This window comes from Diaphorina citri, unplaced genomic scaffold (genome assembly GCF_000475195.1).
Source record: "Diaphorina citri unplaced genomic scaffold, Diaci psyllid genome assembly version 1.1 scaffold897, whole genome shotgun sequence".
NCBI lineage: Eukaryota > Metazoa > Arthropoda > Insecta > Hemiptera > Psyllidae > Diaphorina > Diaphorina citri.
Genome location: NW_007378328.1, coordinates 65,002 through 77,192, shown reverse-complemented (window position 1 = coordinate 77,192; position 12,191 = coordinate 65,002). Strand labels below are relative to the sequence as shown.

General features: G+C 36.3%; 2 protein-coding genes across 2 annotated transcripts in view; both read right to left on the bottom strand.

Annotated features, from left to right (window-relative positions):
* The window catches only part of LOC103512911 (serine/threonine-protein kinase atr), a 54,050-nt gene extending 47,613 nt beyond the window's left edge, over positions 1–6,437 (bottom strand). Inside the window, exons 1-6 of the mRNA XM_026826246.1 lie at positions 6,432–6,437; positions 5,926–6,005; positions 4,743–4,965; positions 3,750–3,903; positions 2,917–3,067; positions 2,545–2,784 (exon numbers count right to left, since the gene is read on the bottom strand). Coding sequence (XP_026682047.1) covers positions 2,545–2,784; positions 2,917–3,067; positions 3,750–3,903; positions 4,743–4,965; positions 5,926–6,005; positions 6,432–6,437 — 854 coding nt within the window. The remainder of the gene's footprint in view (positions 1–2,544; positions 2,785–2,916; positions 3,068–3,749; positions 3,904–4,742; positions 4,966–5,925; positions 6,006–6,431) is intronic.
* Positions 6,438–6,893: 456 nt separating this feature from the next.
* Positions 6,894–11,867, bottom strand: LOC113465348. The gene is made up of 10 exons (XM_026826245.1): positions 11,848–11,867; positions 11,471–11,687; positions 11,021–11,191; positions 9,236–9,242; positions 9,121–9,155; positions 8,883–9,053; positions 8,472–8,647; positions 8,036–8,191; positions 7,452–7,635; positions 6,894–7,009 (listed from the first exon to the last, which is right to left on the bottom strand). Exons 2-10 carry the CDS (start codon positions 11,652–11,654, stop codon positions 6,894–6,896), a joined length of 1,200 nt encoding a protein of 399 aa, XP_026682046.1. The 5' UTR covers positions 11,655–11,687; positions 11,848–11,867.
* Between the last annotated feature and the right edge of the window lie 324 nt (positions 11,868–12,191).

Below are 12,191 nucleotides of genomic sequence, written 5' to 3'. Positions count from 1 at the left end.
ATAAATATTTCATGTTCCAGGTCGTCCCAAGCCGACTACCCAGTGGTATATTGATAGTATTAGAGCGCCATCGTCAGAGGGAGTTCTGCGTATGGAGAGACTGAGGAGGCAAAGTTTACATGCCAATGTCACGTGTTCAGCGTCCAACACTGTTCTAGCACCCCCTGTATATTCCAACTTCACTGTGAATCTATACTGTAAGTAACTTACCTTCTTACCTATTACTTTACCTAATACCTATAAAAATGTAAATGTAAATGCAATTTCTTTGTGTTATTATGTCACAACTTTGGTGCTCACTGCAGCATTGTAGGATTTTTCCCAATACTTACTCGTATCTCAATAATCCTAACAACCAATGTTTACCTACCATGCTGGCACCGGTCGCTATGCGCAATTTACATATTGTCATACTACTCATTTTCCTCACGAGGCTGAGTGGGCCCCGTAACGGCCAGTCACGGAATCAATCATTTGCATGATACAAATTTCTTGGATTTTCCTCACGAGGCTGAGTGGGCCCCGCAACAGCCAGTCACGGAATCAATCATTTGCATGATACAAATTTCTTGATTTTTTCCTCACGAGGCTGAGTGGGCCCCGCAACAGCCAGTCACGGGATCAATCATTTGCATGATACAAATTTCTTGACCTCGCCGGGAATCGAACCCGGGTCTCCCGCGTGCAAGGCGAGTGCAGTGACCACTACGCTATGGGAGCTGACACTACGCCATGGGAGCTGACGACCTATAATAATAATAGTAGTAATAATAATAGGTAATAGTGATGCTTATTTAATGTCATAGCTACTCATTTTCCTCACGAGGCTGAGTGGGCCCCGCAACAGCCAGTCACGGGATCAATCATTTGCATGACACAAATTTCTTGACCCCGCCGGGAACCGAACCCGGGTCTCCCGCGTGCAAGGCAAGTGCAGTGACCACTACGCCATGGGAGCTTCCATTTAGATTAACTCCGGACACAAAAAGCCCACTCCAAGGCTTATGTGTAGGGGACAACAGTCCTAAAGGATGGGTTAAGCTTCAACGAATCTACTAGTGTTCTTTTTTCTATGTTTGATAGAGGGAATGGGCTCGTTTGAACCCGAGGAAGGCAAACTTTTCGAAGTGCTGTCGAAACGAATGCAGTATAGATCGATCTGGCTCAGTGTAGAGATGACAAATGAGTGTCTTCATGTGGTCCAGGCACGGGCGAGTACTGCAGTGATTATACAGGGTCGGAATACATTGAATACCTGGGGAGGGAGACATGGAAAAAAATACGGCTTGTATAAGTAGTGCTTTTTTTGATAGTTTAATTAGTTTTAAAAGATGAGTGTTTCACCGCCGTTTTTATTTCGTAGCAATGAAACAACTCCTACATCAGACTCGTGTGGTCTGTGTCGTGGCATGCCCATCCCGTAGTATGCCTCTCATCAGATGGACAATAAGAGACACAATACTTCCCATTTAGGTGCTGGGTCAACATGAGAACACCAGAAAGTAACCTGTTGAAATATTTGCAATCGAAATATGCAGTTGATATTAAATTTACTTTATTTAGACGGTCAGCTTAGAACAACGTTGGTAAAAATAGATCATACCATTATATCGAATATCAACGTGTTTGGATTCCATGAACCTCATAACTGTATCTAAAGGATTGATGGTTCCGTGGTGGACTTGCAACTGGGAGGTCGCATTCGAGGTTTCATTGTTGTCGCAGATTTTACACCGGATTTCAAACTCCTTGAGTTCGGAATTCCTGAAAGGGAAAAATTCGATGGTTTTTATTAAGTTAACCCCTTGGGGTACCCAAGCGAAAAGAGTTATAATTTCGTACCGAATGATGTTGGTCACCTAAAGTGTTGAGGCCATATTCAGACGGATCGCCCAAGCTAAGCAGCATTGCGGATGGTTGGTATATAGACGGATGGCCATTCGCGACATTAATTCAACTACACAAGGGGTAACACAAGGGACAACAACACTGATCACTGATCAGATATATGAAAGTAAAATATTGGCACCTCGAATAGGCTAGACTAGTTTTAGATTATATTACCATCAAAGTAGTTATTAGTTTTAAGAACTATTGTTAACGTACAAATTTTGTATAAATGAACAATTAAAATTTTTCATTCATTCATTCCAAATTGTTTAGAAATGGGATTAAGTTAACCCCTTGGGGTACCCAAGCGAAAAAAAAGTTATAATTTCGTACCGAATGATGTTGGTCACCTAAAGTGTTGAGGCCATATTCAGACGGATCGCCCAGGTTAAGCAGCATTGCGGATGGTTGGTATATAGACGGATGGCCATTCGCGACATTAATTCAACTACACAAGGGGCAACAACACTGATCACATATATGAAAGTAAAATATTGGCACCTCGAATAGGCTAGACTAGTTTTAGATTATATTACCATCAAAGTAGTTATTAGTTTTAAGAACTATTGTTAACATACAAATTTTGTATAAATGAACAATTAAAATTTTCCATTCATTCATTCCAAATTGTTTAGAAATGGGAAAAAAACTCACCACGAACAATACGCACTATTTGTCTGGAGAGCACAGATGATTTTCGCAAACATTCGTGAATACTCTCGATGTGGCTTCTCACTCATATTATCCGATGAACAGTTCAATTTATCAAACAAACCAGACAGCATTTTCTGACTCTGCGGACTCAAATTTCCCTGCTGATTCAATTTTTTTCCCTCCTGACTCGAACTTTTCCCCTGCTGATTTAAAATTTCCCTCGAAGTTTGATTGGCAGACCTATCAAACAAACCAGACAGCATTTTCTGACTCTGCGGACTCAAATTTCCCTGCTGATTCAATTTTTTTCCCTCCTGACTCGAACTTTTTCCCTGCTGATTTAAAATTTCCCTCGAAGTTTGATTGGCAGACTTCGTAGAGTTGTACACGATGAGGGGAAGATAGGGAATCAGCTCGGAAATGGGAACAGAGTTGAAGATTTTGCCAATACACGAGACAAGGTCTGGTACTTCGTACGGGCACATGAGGGCCAGATATTTCAGGCTGTCCCTTTTGAAATTCCCTGAAAAATGAAGTTTTATTATTTACTTATTATTTAAAAAATATATTGTTTTATTTTTAATAAGAATAGACTCTCGAAAAGGCGAGTTCAGACGCCGGAGGCATTAATTAGTTATTTACTAACAAATTCTCAAATAAACAAGGCTAAAATCCCATGCCTCGGCTAAGATTGAACCCACACCCTTCTGTTTACCAAATGAGTATCTTCACCACTAAGACACCGAGGCACGTTATATTTATAACATTTTGTTTATTAAGCTGTGTCCACACAAAGTCGACGTCCGTCCACCCACATCGATTGTTGTGTGGACACAGCTTTTGAGCAGCAAAGCCACTCTAGCCATTATATTGTTTTATTTTTAATAAGAATAGACTCTCGAGAAGGCGAGTTTAACGCCGGAGGCATTAATTAGTTATTTACTAACAAATTCTGAAATAAATAAAGCTAAAATCCCATGCCTCGGCTAAGATTGAACCCACACCCTTGTGTTTACCAAATGAGTATCTTCACCACTAAGACACCGAGGCACGTTATATTTATAACATTTTGTTTATTAAGCTGTGTACACACATAGTCGACGTCCGTCGATCTACATCGATTGATGTGTGGACACAGCTTTTGAGCAGCAAAGCCACTCTAGCCAGGCTTCAAATAGAGAATTTATTGACATTGAAGCATTTACCTAGCGAATTAGCATAGAGCTTTTGAACAGCTTTAATGTCGACATCAGTGCACAGTGTTAGGTCTAGAAAAGGCAGGGCACAAATGTAGAAACAATTCGGACTGCATTGAAACATGCACAGGTAACAGCAAATCCTTTGACACGAGCGTAGTAGCTGAAACAGAAAATCAGAATTAGACATTTATACGGTCAGAAGAAGATATCTAGTTTCTAGTTCTAGTACTTGCAAGTTAGTCCCTCTGAGGTATCAATCAAACTTGCGAGTACAATACAGTTCATGTGGCAAAGAATGGTGCTCAAGGATTGAAGAATAGAACATTTGAATCCCAACATATCCATTTTTAGTCAGCGCAGCGGAAATGCACCCATCACAATAAGATCACTGAAGTTATACAACGTTGCGCATGGTTTATATCAGCCCGAGTGACCGTCTGAGACAATGCTCCTCCTTCCTTTACCCCTTCAGCGCAGCGGAAATGCACCCATCACAATAAGATCACTGAAGTTATACAACGTTGCGCATGGTTTATATCAGCCCGAGTGACCGTCTGGGACAATGCTCCTCCTTCCTTTACCCTCTTATACTGCCGTGCTAAGCGAAAACGCCGTATGTCAAAAAACCCTACTTTCGGGAAATCGACTTTAAAGATTTCAGGCAAACATACGTTTTTGACATACGGCAACACATTTTCGTGGTTTTTAAGGGGTTTAGGATAAAGAAAAAAAAATATAGGATCAAAATTTAGGATTACAGGAACCATTTGGCACCAAAAGTCAATTTTTTTGACATACGGAGTTTTCGCTTAGCACGGCAGTATAGATAAGTAGTTGACCTAGCTTGGGCACGCACTTTAAGTAGTACTAGTGTCCTGCTTCACGAAAAAACAAGGGAATAGGTTTACCTTGCCCTTGGTGTCAATTTAATTTGGAGTAGCTAATGTTTTACCTCAGAGCATCTGTTAGGTTAGTGGTGTAACATGGACATTTATCTACCTTTTCATCGTTCGGTAACGATTTCAGTGACTGAATCACATGGTCGTACATTTTGGTTAACATAGCGGGCGTGAAGAATTCCAACTTCAAATGGGGTGTACTTTGATGGACACGGATCATACAAAGGGTTAACGATTCCAGGAAATTCAGATCCATGACTTCTTGGAAACACAAGTCCAGGATTTTCTTCCAGATATTGTCCGATGTGTGAAGGATGAGAGGCCTAGGGCAATAAAATAAATTAAGGTTCAGTCAATTCCGCAACTTACTCAATAAAAGGGCCCCTACAATGCGCCCATATATGGAACTTGAAATCTTGTGAGCAAATGCCCTTTACTTGATCGTTAAACGTGTTTGCAAAATTTCATCAAAATGGGACAAATCATTTGGGAGTTTCGGTGAAACAAAGAATTTCATTAAAAGGGCCTTTACGAAGCCCCCAAAGGCCTGCGTTATCGTGGAACAAACAAACAAAATGCAAAATGGAAAATTGTCGTGTTCAAATTATAACTCACTTTGCGTTAAATAAGTACAGTCGTAAGAACAGAATAGCATAATCAGCAAGATGGTTTGGTGACTATTTGTGTGATATGCACCAAAGTTATTCCAACCCTTTGTACTTCAAATGGGGTGTACTTTGATGGACACGGATCATACAAAGGGTTAACGATTCCAGGAAATTCAGATCCAGAACGTCTTGGAAACATAACGCCAGGATTTTCTTCCAGATATTGTCCGATGTGTGAAGAATAAGAGGCCTAGAACAATGTTAAAATAAATTAACTAGCAGTTCAGTAAATTCTACAACTCGCTCAGAAAAAGGGCCCCTACAATGCGTCCATATATGGAACTTGAAATCTTGTGTGCAAATGCCCTTTACTTACTCGTTAAACGTGTTTGCAAAATTTCATCAAAATGGGACAAATCATTTGGGAGTTTCGGTGAAACAAAGAATTTCATTACAAGGGCCTTTACGAAGCTCCTAAAGGCCTGCGTTATGGTGGAACAAACAAACAAAATGCAAAATGGAAAATTGTCGTGTTAAAATTATAACTCACTTTGCGTTAAATAAGTACAGTCGTAAGAACAGAATAGCATAAGCAGCAAGATGGTTTGGTGACTATTTGTGTGATATGCACCAAAGTTATTCCAACCCTTTGTACCACCACAAAGAAATACTTACTCATTTTGCTGGCTCTCTGTAGATTGTTCCAATTCCTTCAGTTTTTTTATGAGATGACTCTCCACAATGCATAACCCACTCTGGAAAATAAATCACAAAGGTGTGAGACTGTGAGTACACATATAAAAGAAGGTTCTAACATATTCGAAATCATTAATAATGATTACCTCCGAAATACAAGCCTAGTATGTGATGCCCACTCTGCCTCGAAGCCAGTTCAAATATTAGAAAAAGTTATCTACTCTTGTGTTGGGACAACACTTGAGTGGGAAATAAATGTAATGGGTAAATAAAAAAGGAAAGAATTGGTTTTTCAAAATTGAAAAGTTAGAAAACTTACGTGATTTTTATTTAGTAAACCTAATAACCTAAATTAATTTTAATTTATTTTTTGTTGTAATTATGTGCATAATTATCGTTTTTAATGTGATTTTAAATTAAATTTCTACCTTATATCAGTATTTATTTAAAAAATAAAATATTAATCCTTTCTTTGTGTAGCATACCTGCATTTTCCAGTGCCTTGACTTCTCAACGAGCACAAATAAAAATAAACAAACCAAAATAGCCCCAGTTTTTCAAACAAATGAAAAATCAGAAAAATGAAGAATTTTCAACTTTCAAGCCAAAAAAGATCTCAATTTTTCTCTTAATTGAAGTGAACTGCATTTTCCAGTGCCTTGACTTCTCAACGAGCACAAATAAAAATAAACAAACCAAAATAGCCCCAGTTTTTCAAACAAATGAAAAATGAAGAATTTTCAACTTTCAAGCCAAAAAAGATCTCAATTTTTCTCTTAATTGAAGTGAATTATAAGTTAATTCTAATAATTTCATTCATTTTAATTTGAAAAAATCACAATGCAAAGTTCCTATTGTTTTAGTGACGCTGTCAAAATCAAGATAAATCAGGAAACAAGTCACTCTATCTGAATCATGTAGATCACCTAGCAGACTTTTATCTATCTTCATTCTAGTCCACTTTTATTTAGATTGGAAACTACTAGGTTCAATCGTATACCCAAATCTACATCATCACATGGAATACATTCCTGCATTTGTGCTATCAACTCACATAGTTCATCTGGAAAGAAACATGATACAAATGATACATATATTTTAAGACTTTTTTTTCACGTTTTCACCGAAAAAAATTCGTCCCCCAAAAAATGTTTCCTACAAAAAGTGAACAACACCATTCATCCTATTTCCAAATGGAAATTTTTGGAATTTTAATTGTTTTAAGCATAAATGCTTGCCACAAATGACGTTCCCCCACTTAACAAACTTTACACTAAATTTTCTGGCTTGACTTGGACTCGAAACACCAACCTTCAGATTCAAAGTCCACCGTGCTAAGCACTGCACCACTGAGGTTGGTAAATGGAAATTTCTAATGAACAAATAGGGTTTAATAGTTTTCTCCTTTTAGTTTATTTTCAAAAAAAAACTTTTGGTATTTGTCCTCCCCATAATTTGCTTAATCTAACACTCCCCAGTTGTTAGCAGTTTTTATAAGCACTTACTTTGTTCTTTGCAGTCGAAATCTTGGTTCAACATGAAATAAGCTGTGTCTAAACACGTCTGTATATCGAACCGTTCTAGCCATAGTGTCCTCAGTAGTCGGAGACAGTGGGTTCGATGCTCCTTGGAGTTGTTACAGTTTAGAATCACAGATTTGATGGCACTGGTTGCTAGGAGACCAATAGTCTGAAAAAAAAGGAAAGAAAAGAAAAAGAACGAGTGAATCTTCAAGTTTCTGTTTATTTGTCCCAAAAATAACTCTTGAACAGTTTTGTCTGATTTCGATAAAGTTAGGTAAAAATAGTAACCACCTTTAAAATTTTCTCAATAGATTATGGGAATTATTTAGCCTATGGTCCCATGGCCTCCACGAAAACTTTTCTTAAGAAATTCCTAATTTTGTCATAACTTCCAAACAATACATAAGTATGTCTGGTTTTAATGAAATTTGGCAAATATATTAAAAAAAAAAACAAAAAAACACCTAAAAGATATTTGCCCATTCTATTTTGAGCCACATCAGGCCTTTAGAGTTTAGAGGGACTCTTATTCTGGGTGAGTTTTTGCTGAACCACTAAGTAGTTACCTGTGAGCTATGCGGCATTTGAACAAGAAGCTCAACCAGTTTGAATGAGCTAGACACTGAGCAAGTGATGTGCAGCAGAGTAGTTTTAAATACAATCGAGTACAATGTGTTGACCAGAGTACTCCCCAAAATGTAATCTGTGTGGGGAAGTATAACCTGGGAAAAAAATCATTTATTTATTATTACAGTGGATGGGCATACCCTTTGCTACCTAAACCTATCTGTGTTACATATGGAATTTTCTAACTATAAAGAGACCTATCTAGCTAAATCTATTATAATTAAATGAAATGTTTTACAAAGCCAAAGTCAGCAAAATGGCTCAGAGAAATATTCTTGGAAATGTATACCCCCTGAGCCATTGTTGGTATCTTTCTGGTCTACCCTGTACTTGCTCTATGAATCTAGCTTAGTCACTTCCTAAATAAAATCTTACATTATTGAGTATGAAGGGTAGCAGGAGGTCAACATCAAATTGACTACTGAGTGGAAACAGCACTTGTTTGAACTGAATGACATTAGATAGGCTTGGTACAGGATCACTCTTGAACCAATCACACTGCTTGAACACAGGTTTGTTCTGTTTCAAATCAGCATTGGTCGAAATCAGATCTGAAAGAAAAAAAGAATGAAGATAAAATCCTAGTTTTAAAAATAGGAGAAAATTAAATTTTGAGACCGAGTGTGGTCTGAGCCTTTTACTGTCACAAAGCCCCTTGGGAGAACATGAAGGTTGTTTAAAATCCCAGCAAAGTTTGAGTCCCTTTGTTGGGTTTATTTTACAATAAATGGCAAAACTGCATTTCAATGACAGAACATTAAAATCTATCTGGATTTCAATAATTACCTTCCAGAGCAAGCAGGTAACATTTAAGGATACACTCAAATATTTTGACATTGTTTTCTTGTAAGAGGTTGAGCAGTGCATCATGACAATCAATGGCTGATGCATGAATTGATTTATACTCAGGTCTAATGGTTATATGCAGAAGTTGCCCAAACATCCAAATGTTGAATGCTGAAAAAGAAAGGAAAGTAAATAAGGTGTAAGTATTTGAATATCTTTTTCTTCTTCCTTTCTGCACAGGTAACAGCAAATCCTTTGACACGAGCGTAGTAGCTGAAACAGAAAATCAGAATTAGAAATTTAAATACGGTCAGAAGAAGAGCACAGGTAACAGCAAATCCTTTGACACGAGCGTAGTAGCTGAAACAGAAAATCAGAATTAGAAATTTAAATACGGTCAGAAGAAGATATCTAGTTTCTAGTTCTAGTACTTGCAAGTTAGTCCCTCTGAGGTCTCAATCAAACTTAGTAACAATGGAGTAGATGGTTCTGAAAGTTCTATTTCTGATAATGAAGTAGAAACTCACAATGGAGCTTCTTTCTCTTAAAAATATACCCATGTATCTCTCTGTAGCTAGGTTGGATTTTGAACTTTTGTTGTATAACTTTTAGGAAAATTTCTTCTAACAGTAAAACTCTTAACCTTCTCTTTTACAACTTGTAATTTTGATATTTAATATCCTATTATATTCTTTTAATTACTTCACTAACACTACTGTAAGAATATTCTAATCATATTGCTTATGATGAGAAAACTTTGTTTCCTGTAGGTAGGTACTTCAAAGAAATATGTGCAGTACATTCAAATGTGTTGAGCTGATCATTAATTTGTGAATGTATCCATATCCAGATATCCACTTCTGTTCAAAAAAGTCATGCCAACACAGAGTTGTTTTTCAAGTTTAGGCATGTGCTCTTAAAGTCAATGATTTTTTTCTATGTCAATCCCACCTACTTGATATTAATTAAACAATAGAGTACTTACAAATATTTAGTTTTATAATAATTTAGTCTACCTCAGTTTAGAAGAAATGCCTATCTAGTGGTATATTTAATATCCTATTATATTCTTTTAATTACTTCACTAACACTACTGTAAGAATATTCTAATCATATTGCTTATGATGAGAAAACTTCATTTCCTGTAGGTAGGTACTTCAAAGAAATATGTGCAGTACATTCAAATGTGTTGAGCTGATCATTAATTTTTGAATGTATCCATATCCAGATATCCACTTCTGTTCAAAAAAGTCATGCCAACACAGAGTTGTTTTTCAAGTTTAGGAAGGTATGTGCTCTAAAGTCAATGATTTTTTTATTATATGTCAATCCCACCTACTTAATATTAATTAAACAATAGATTACTTACAAATATTTAGTTTTATCTATCCACTTCTGTTCAAAAAAGTCATGCCAACACAGAGTTGTTTTTCAAGTTTAGGAAGGTATGTGCTCTAAAGTCAATGATTTTTTTTCTATGTCAATCCCACCTACTTAATATTAATTAAACAATAGATTACTTACAAATATTTAGTTTTATAATAAATTAGTCTACCTCAGTTTAGAAGAAATGCCTATCTAGTGGTATTTAATATGTCAAATGTTGAATTGTCTGAAAGCAATCTTACTACTGTTAATACAGTGAATGATCAAGTATAACCGTCTGTATTAAATGCAGTAACCTTCAATATAAAAAATATAAAAAACCTTTCCGTTAACCCTTTGGTGCCTGCTATAACAACATTGCTACCCCTATTACAAGTAGTTAATCAGGATTAAGTATAATTAACCAAGTACTTACATATTATTTATTATTATATGTTTCTCCAGTTTGAGAAACATGCTCAGTAATTTTATTTATTTCTAACTATTCTCCTTACCTCATTCTTATTTTATGATAATATATTTAATTATGTAGGTATCCTTTATTTCCCCTACTCTTCCTCTCAAATCTGTCTCTTTTTTTTTTCAGAAGCCTTTCTTCTATTACAAGGCTTGCATGCTTTAAGTAATATTTGTTAGGCAGTGATGGGTTTTTCTTTTATTTTCAAACAAATTCAGAGGTTAAACAATTACAAAAGGACTGTCTTCCATTTCAATGAAAGAACATTAAAATCTATCTGGATTTCAATAATTACCTTCCAGAGCAAGCAGGTAACATTTAAGGATACACTCAAATATTTTGACATTGTTTTCTTGTAAGAGGTTGAGCAGTGCATCATGACAATCAATGGCTGATGCATGAATTGATTTATACTCAGGTCTAATGGTTATATGCAGAAGTTGCCCAAACATCCAAATGTTGAATGCTGAAAAAGAAAGGAAAGTAAATAAGGTGTAAGTATCTGAATTTGAATATCTTTTTCTTCTTTCTTTTTTCCCCCACAAAGATTTTGGGTTCAAAACTATGTGTAATTTACCTTACCTACAACCTACCTCTTGAACACTTGTTCAATTTTGATGAAATTGCAGAAATAAGTATCTAATACATAGAGATTTGCTTGTTGAATTTTCAACCCCTTTGGGCCAAGTGAGGTCTACATCTAGTTTCTGTTTGAGCCAACAAGAAGGTACTTTGAGAAATTTACCTTGGTACTCTGGTTCTTCATTGGGTTCACTAGGGATACACATATGATGGCAAGTTGGAACATTATTGAGGAGTTTCTTGAATGAATTCTGCTCTGCCGAGGTCAGCTGATAGTTTGGTTTCAAAGAGAGAACTTTACATGCAGCGGACCAAAATGTGTGATTTTTCTTGCTCAACTTTTCCATTGCAATCTTGTTAAGGTTGAGGAAATGAGGAATCTTCAACAGAAGTGGTTATGACAGTTAACCATCATACAGGGATTAATTGTTCCTGAAAGAAGAATGAATAGATATTAGATACCTACCTAATTAGATAACAACACAGATGAGTGATTTTATGAGTTAAAAGTTCTGAACCAATATTAGAAGTACATATTACCTTAATATTTCTTGTTCTTGCAATCATTCCGAACACGAACAACTACAAAAACTCTGGACTTGAGGACTTTTTAGATTTTTCAGAACTTTCAACTTTTGCATTTTTTGTGCCGTTTTTGCTGATTGCAGTTCAAACTGTTCAAATCAGAAACTTGAAAGCGCGCCATAGCGCCATGTTGTTTACACCACAGAGAAAATAGAAAAAAGAGGTGGCTTGTGTCGTATGTGCCGCTATTATTTATTTATTTATTTTATTTTATTACCTCGGCCTACCAAAAAAGTTTTTAGGGTTAGTTTTTTTTTTTTTTTTTTTTTTTTAGTTTAGCATGGTCCCCACCTAAAAAT

Coding starts and splice junctions, on each gene's coding strand:
- LOC113465348 (XM_026826245.1), bottom strand. CDS start 11,654: ATGGAAAAGTTGAGCAAGAAAAATCACACATTTTGGTCCGCTGCATGT. Junction 9,054..9,120: donor CAAAGGATTTGCTGTTACCT/GTGCAGAAAGGA, acceptor TTTCTTTTTCAG/CATTCAACATTTGGATGTTT. Junction 8,192..8,471: donor TACCCTTCATACTCAATAAT/GTAAGATTTTAT, acceptor TTTTTTTCCCAG/GTTATACTTCCCCACACAGA.